This window comes from Globicephala melas, chromosome 20 (assembly GCF_963455315.2).
Source record: "Globicephala melas chromosome 20, mGloMel1.2, whole genome shotgun sequence".
In the NCBI taxonomy this organism is placed as follows: domain Eukaryota; kingdom Metazoa; phylum Chordata; class Mammalia; order Artiodactyla; family Delphinidae; genus Globicephala; species Globicephala melas.
The window spans coordinates 9,690,659-9,697,101 of NC_083333.1; the positions used below are offsets into that span (position 1 = coordinate 9,690,659).

General features: G+C 55.1%; 1 protein-coding gene across 7 annotated transcripts in view; it reads left to right on the top strand.

Moving 5' to 3' along the window:
• The first annotated feature begins 231 nt into the window (after positions 1–231).
• SLC13A5 (solute carrier family 13 member 5) overlaps positions 232–6,443 on the top strand; it is a 26,783-nt gene continuing 20,571 nt past the window's right edge. For 3 of the 7 annotated variants that reach the window (XM_060291183.1, XM_060291182.1, XM_060291184.1), the window contains exon 1: positions 232–905. In XM_060291183.1, coding sequence (XP_060147166.1) covers positions 459–905 — 447 coding nt within the window. In that variant the 5' untranslated portion in view covers positions 232–458. Of the gene's footprint in view, positions 906–5,352; positions 5,372–6,443 lie in introns of those variants that run through there. The other 4 variants (XM_060291181.1, XM_030861698.2, XM_060291185.1 and 1 more) reach the window with 4 other exon arrangements.

Consider the following 6,443-nt stretch of genomic DNA (forward strand, 5'->3'; position numbering starts at 1 on the left):
CCTTCCGCGCACGCAGGGCCAGCTGGGCGTCGGCGGGCTGCGCCAGTGTCCGCTGGAGGGCGAAAGCACGCCGGGCTGCGGAGGACGGTGGCCTCACCTCCTCCGCGATCGCTGGAGAGTGCCCGGGATGCGCTGGGTGGGAGACGGCGCGCTGGGGACGAGTCCTGTGCCCAGAGCAGCGCGGACACTGCAGGGAAGCTGAGGGTGAAGGGGGGGGGGCGGGAGGGGAGACCCGCGGAGCAGACGGCCATGGGCGCGCGGTGGGTCGCTGCGGGAGACCCCTCCAGGGTGAGAGTGGGAGGGGCAGGAGTAACCAGGTGAAAAGGAGGGAGAGGTTGGGGAGACGGATCCGAAAGACTCAGAAACCGCTAGGGACTTTCACCTGGGACCCCGGCAGGGCCCAGGAAGGGCAGGTGCGGATGCAGAGGGGGCGCCGTACGCCTAAGCCCGCAGACTGAATGACCAATCACTCCCGCTTGGCCGTCCGCGGGAGCCTGTCTAGGGCACCGCAGGAAAGTCTCGGAGAGCCAGGAGGTGCCAGGGCCCAGACCACTCCTGGAGGGCCCGCCAGAAGCGCTGGAGTCCGTGGGCGCCGCCCGCCTCCGCCCAGAGGCAGAGTTGGGGGCAGGCTTGTCCCACCGACCCCGCGGGATTGGCCCCGCCCCGGGGCCGCGGGGAGGCCCCACCATGGGAGGCGGAGTTCCCGCCGCCCCCTCCAACCCCCTGGACTGCGGCCCCTTCTTAAGCCCGTGAAGCTACTGGCTGCCCCTCTCTCGCCTCTCCCGCCAGACTCCCTCTCCGCGATGGCCTCCGCACTGAGCTATGTCTCCAAGTTCAAGTCCTTCGTGATCTTGTTCGTCACCCCGATTCTGCTGCTGCCACTCATCATTCTGATGCCCGCCAAGGTCAGTTGCGTCTCTGGGCTGCCCCTTGGATTCTGGGCGCCGGGTGCCCAGCAGCAGGCACCGAACCCGGGAGCATTAGGTGGAGCGCACGGATTCCCGGGGGCGGGCACGGCTCCCCTGGGGCACGGAGGCTCAGGAGCTCCGGGTGCTATGGGAGGCACCCTGCAAAGAATTCTGACAGGCATGGATCTTGGGGTTCACAGATCCCAGGGCGCAAGAACTGTTTTGGCAAGCACAGAAACCCAGAAGTTAGCACCGATCTTGGCCACACAGCCCCTCTATAGGCTCAGAATCTCCCCAGAGTGCATAACCCGGTCCCCAGGCCCCCCAAATGCCACCTGTACCAAGAGGGAGCCTGGGGGCTTGTCTTTCCCTTCTTTCTCCTGTCTCTTCCCTTGGGGAATGGGGACTTCCCAGCTGTAGGTGGCTTCCGAGGCCAGTCGGGGACCTACACGGAAAGATCATCACCTAAGTGAACCCTGAGTGCCATCTTTGTCCCTCTCTGGCCCTCCTTTGAGCCTCGGTTTCCCTGTCTATGATCCACATTTCTTTCCAGCTCTGAAACCTGGGCAGCCACAGCTGAGTCAGAAACCTGCTCCCAGCTGAAAGGCAGGTCAGGTCTGCCTGCTTTTGCTCACTGCCCGCTGTGGAGGCGGCAGGAGGTGGGACACGGTCCCAGAGCTCACGCCTTGGGTGGCACGACGCAGGGTCTCTGGGAAGCCGTGTCCCAAGCCCTGGCCTCCTGGTGCTCCCAGGAGGGAAGCGGAGAATGAATGGCCTTGGCCACAGGGTGGGGGCGGTGCGGGGAGCCTGGGCCCGGGCCCTGCTGGGCAGTGCGAGGCCTGTTTGGCAGAGGCCCGAGCCCTTTGAAGGCTTTTGGCTGCTGCCTGCTCCTTCCTCATTCCCTCTTTCCACCTTTCACTCTCAGCCCAGACAGGAAACCTCAGCTCCCCCCAGCCCAAGCAGGTTTGGGAAACGGAGGAGCTCTTTAGGGGATGTTCTGAGGGCAGTCCTAGAGGAATGGGGTTGTACTGGGATATCGGGAAGCCAATCTTTGAGAGAACTGGACTTCCACCTTTCACCCATCCTTGTGATTTTATTATTTATTTATTTTACTTTTGATTTTGTTGGGTCTTTGTTGCTGCACGCGGGCTTTCTCTAGTTGCGGCGGGTGGGGGCTACTCTTTGTTGCCGTGGCGGGCTTCTCATTGCAGTGGCTTCTCTTGCTGCGGAGCACGGGCTCTAGGCACGCGGGCTTCAGTAGCTGTGGTTTGTGGGCTCTAGAGCGCAGGCTCAGTAGTTGTGGTGCACGGGCTTAGTTGCTCTGCGGCATGTGGGATCTTCCCGGACCAGGGCTCGAACCCGTGTCCCCTGCGCTGGCAGATGGATTCTTAACCACTGCGCCACCAGGGAAGCCCCATCCTTGTGATTTTAGCCAAGCCCCTGCGTTCTCTGGGCCTTGGTGTTCTTGTCTTTACGATGGGGCAAGGTGGTTTGGTTGTTGACATTTTATGGCTTTTGGTGCCAAAAGAGATTATCCTGGTTCCTAGGATGGGGGAGGGGGAGGCTGGGAGGAGCCCTTGGGTGGGCTGAACACAGACCCTGGATGGGCCAAGGACAGCAGATCCAACTAGAGTGGTTCTTTAGTTTCCACACCAACTGTGATCGGCCATATTTCCTCTGTAGAAAAAGATTTGGGGCTGTTATCATCTGTGGGAGGGAGCCAGGCAGGAGAGCTGTGATTTTAGTTCTGCTGGTGGGAGTGAGGTTCCCTGGACATCAATTATGGTAGCTTTGCTGACCTTCCTGCTCCAGAAGAGTATGACCGAGACCCCACCACCACCCCTGCCCATCCCATCCCCCCCCCCCCCACACAGGTGGCCCTGAGCTGGGACCCTCAATTCAGGCTGTGAATGCATGTCATTGACCTGCCCCGGGAGTGAGAATCAGGTGAGGGAAGAGGAGGTATCAGTAAAGGTCGTTCCAGGGGCTGACTTCATGTGCTTTCTCTCCCAGTGGTGCAGGTGACTGGGAGCCAGAACCCTGTCTGCTTGTTTTCTCCCTGTGTGCTTCTGTTTTGGTCACCCTGAAGAGCTCCCCGTCCCCACCCACGGCCACAAAGTTTGCAAGGAAACCCAGGGCAGGGGCAGAGCAGCGGGGAAGCTGGCGAGAACTTGGCAGCCTGGGCGGCACTGTCCAAGCGGGGCGGCGACTCCCAGGGCATGTCACCCTCTGCCAGTGCCCGGGCCCCTCTCCTGCAGGCTTTCTTCTTTTCCTCTTCTCCTGCACCTTGCTTCCTTCCTGTCTTCATCTCTGCTCCACTTTTCTGCCTGTTCTCTGGGTTCTTTCTTTAATAAAAATAGCTTTTTATTAAATAAAAAAGTAGATTCATTGTGTTATTAAAGTTATGTATTTTTTTAATTTATTTATTTATTTTTTTGCGGTACGCGGGCCTCTCACTGTTGTGGCCTCTCCTGTTGTGGAGCACAGGCTCCAGACGCGCAGGCTCAGTGGCCATGGCTCATGGGCCCAGCCACTCCGCGGCATGTGGGATCTTCCCAGACCGGGGCACGAACCCGCGTCCCTCACATCGGCAGGCGGACTCTCAACCACTGCGCCACCAGGGAAGCCCTATATATTATTTTTAAAGTCTGTGAAGTATAAAGTAAAAATGAAAAGACTTTCAAATCCCATAAGACACATACACAGTATGTTCTCTTAGCTACAATTTTCCATTAAGCACTATGTCATGGACGCCCTTATTTGTTAATAATTAGGTAAATAATGAGCCATGGTTTTCTCCAGTTGTGCACTTAACGTATTTTTTGAGCCCCACTATGTGCTCTCCACTGTGCTGGGTGTGGACTTTTAAATCCCACTGTCCACTGTGAGCTCAGCTTGCAGTGCTCCTCCGGCCACATTCTCAGCTGCAGGGAAGGCTCTGAACTGACCAAGAACTGGGCTCCCATCTGCAGGTAGAATCCATCTCATTCTGCACGGTGACCAACCCCTCCTCAGGCTTCCCCAAGGTCACCTGTCCTATTCTGCTCTCTCCACAACACTCTGGGAGCATTCTAGACGAGGGAGGGTCAAGTTTGCTGACTGGTAGTATTCAGGGATGGGGCACCCTCCTGGGCCTCCTGATAGGAGCATGGAAGTGAGAGGGCAGTTATCCTGTGTCTTTTCTGTTGGTTACTTCTGGCGCCTCTAGGAACTGTCCCGGGAAAACTGGTTACACATGTCACCTGCCGCTTCTAAGTTCAGATAATAAAAAAATCACTTTCTGTGTGCCATATGTTAAGAATGGGTACTTTTAAATCCTCAATTTACAGGTGAGGACATGAAACAAGCAGGGAGAGGGGCCAGGGTTGGGAGTGGGAGGAATATTTTATCAAAGACATTGTTGGGAATTGTTCTCACATGATGATAAGGAGAGAGGGCTTCCCTGGTGGCACAGTGGTTGAGAGTCCGCCTGCCGATGCAGGGGACGCGGGTTCGTGCCCCGGTCCGGGAAGATCCCACATGCCGCGGAGCGGCTGGGTCCGTGAGCCACGGCCGCTGAGCCTGCGCGTCCGGAGCCTGTGCTCCGCAACAGGAGAGGCCACAACAGTGAGAGATCCGCATACCGCAAAAAAAAAAAAAAAAAAAAAAAGACATTGTTGGGAATTGTTCTCACATGATGATAAGAAGAAGGAGAGTGAGTTTTAGACAGTATTACCGTTTTAAAATTCTCTACAGCACACCCTCTTATTGCCCCCCCCTGCAGCGGACCATTCCTACCTCTCTCTCCCTTGACACCAAGGCCCAGAGAAGGCGTAACTGAAGGCCACACAATGGCAGACAGCAGACGCTGATCAGGCCTGCCCGGTGTCAAAGCCTGGTCTTCTAACCACGTTGCTATCCTGCCTTGAGCCCAGAGGCTTCAACCAGCATTGATTCTCCCCTCTTTCCCAACAAAGGCACATCTGACAAAGTTTGGAGACATTTTTTGTTGTCACAACTGGAGAGTGCCACTGGCATCTAGCAGGGTGGAGGCCAGAGATACTGCCAAACATACTACCATGCACAAGACAGGCCCCCACCCCCCACCAACACAGAATCATCCAACCCAAAATGTCAGTAGTGCCGAGGCTGAGAAACCCTGCATTAGACAGTAGAGAGGTGTCCTGGGGTTCTCATGGGCTGCCGAAGAAAGATTTATTTTTATCACTGATAACACAATCCAGACAAAGAATGTCTCAGCCTTTGTGTGATGTTCCATGCGTATAATATGTGTTATCTCGGGTGGTGATAAACAGTGATTGTGTGCAGGTACGTTTTCCCAGCAGTGTTGTCACAGCCCGTGCTGTGCTGGTCCGTTTCTCTAATCAGCATCTGCAGTGTCCCTGGGGTTTCAGGCCTGTGCTGGATGCCGAGTGACACGGATTCTGCCCTCCACTGCTCACTCCACTGTTCAGTGTTCAATGGTGGGTGAAATATAATGCCAACCCAGTGTGCTAATTGCTGCGGGTGGGGGTGTGCATAGAGGAAGGACACGGACCCAGACTAGGGGCAGCAGTGAACTGAGCCCCAAGCACTCACTCCAGGCCAAAGGAATGATGTCATGTGTGAGAGCAGCTGTGGGAGGCGGAGCATCTGCCTCAGTTCCCACCAGTGCCCTGGGGTCTCAGGAGCTCGGGCTGGGAATGGGCATGGGAGATGTGGCTGGAGGGCCCTGCAGGGCCTGCTCCATCACAGAGGGTCTCCCAAGACATGCTAAGGCATTTGGCTTTTGTCCTGAAGGCAAAGGAAGGCTTTTAAACAAGGGAGTGATATGATCCGGTTTGTAAAAAGAGAAAGAGGGAGCAGCAGTGTGGAGGGATGCAAGTAGAAAGATCGTATTAGAAGATAGCTGTGCTGTACACCTGAAATTAACATGATATTATAAATCAACTATACTTCAATTACCAAAAAAAAACTACAGTGAATAAAACAGCAAATAAAAAAAAAGATAGCCGCAGTGATGCAGGCAGAAGATGTGGCCTGAGCAAAGGCAGGGCCACAGGGTGAAGGAAGAAGGGAAAGAGGAAGATTTTGGGGTAGAAGCTATAGGTTTTGGAGGCTGATTAAACTGGAGGGGGCTGGAATGAGGGAGAGGCAGAGCCTGGTTGGTTAATAATGATTATAGTAAAAATGCTGATGAAACAAAAAACAACCCAGGGAGGTGGGCATTATTATCCCTATTTTATTAGGCGATGAGACGGAGAATTAAAGTCCTACAGTGAGTAAGGGGCCGGGGCCGTGAGCGCTTGAACCAAACCCAGGTCTGTCTCACTCCAAAGCCAAGATCCCAGTGGCTAAGTAGCTAAAGGGTGTGAACAGGCAGTTCACACAGGATTAAATATGAACAGTAAAGCTTGAGACCCTTGTAACTAGAGAGGCTAATAGACACCAAGACCATCTTCTCAGTTATAATAAAAAACAGCCCTGCAAATCCTCAGCGCTGGCCATTCTCTGAATGAGCTGGCTTAGAACACACATTTCTGGGAGCCGAGAAAG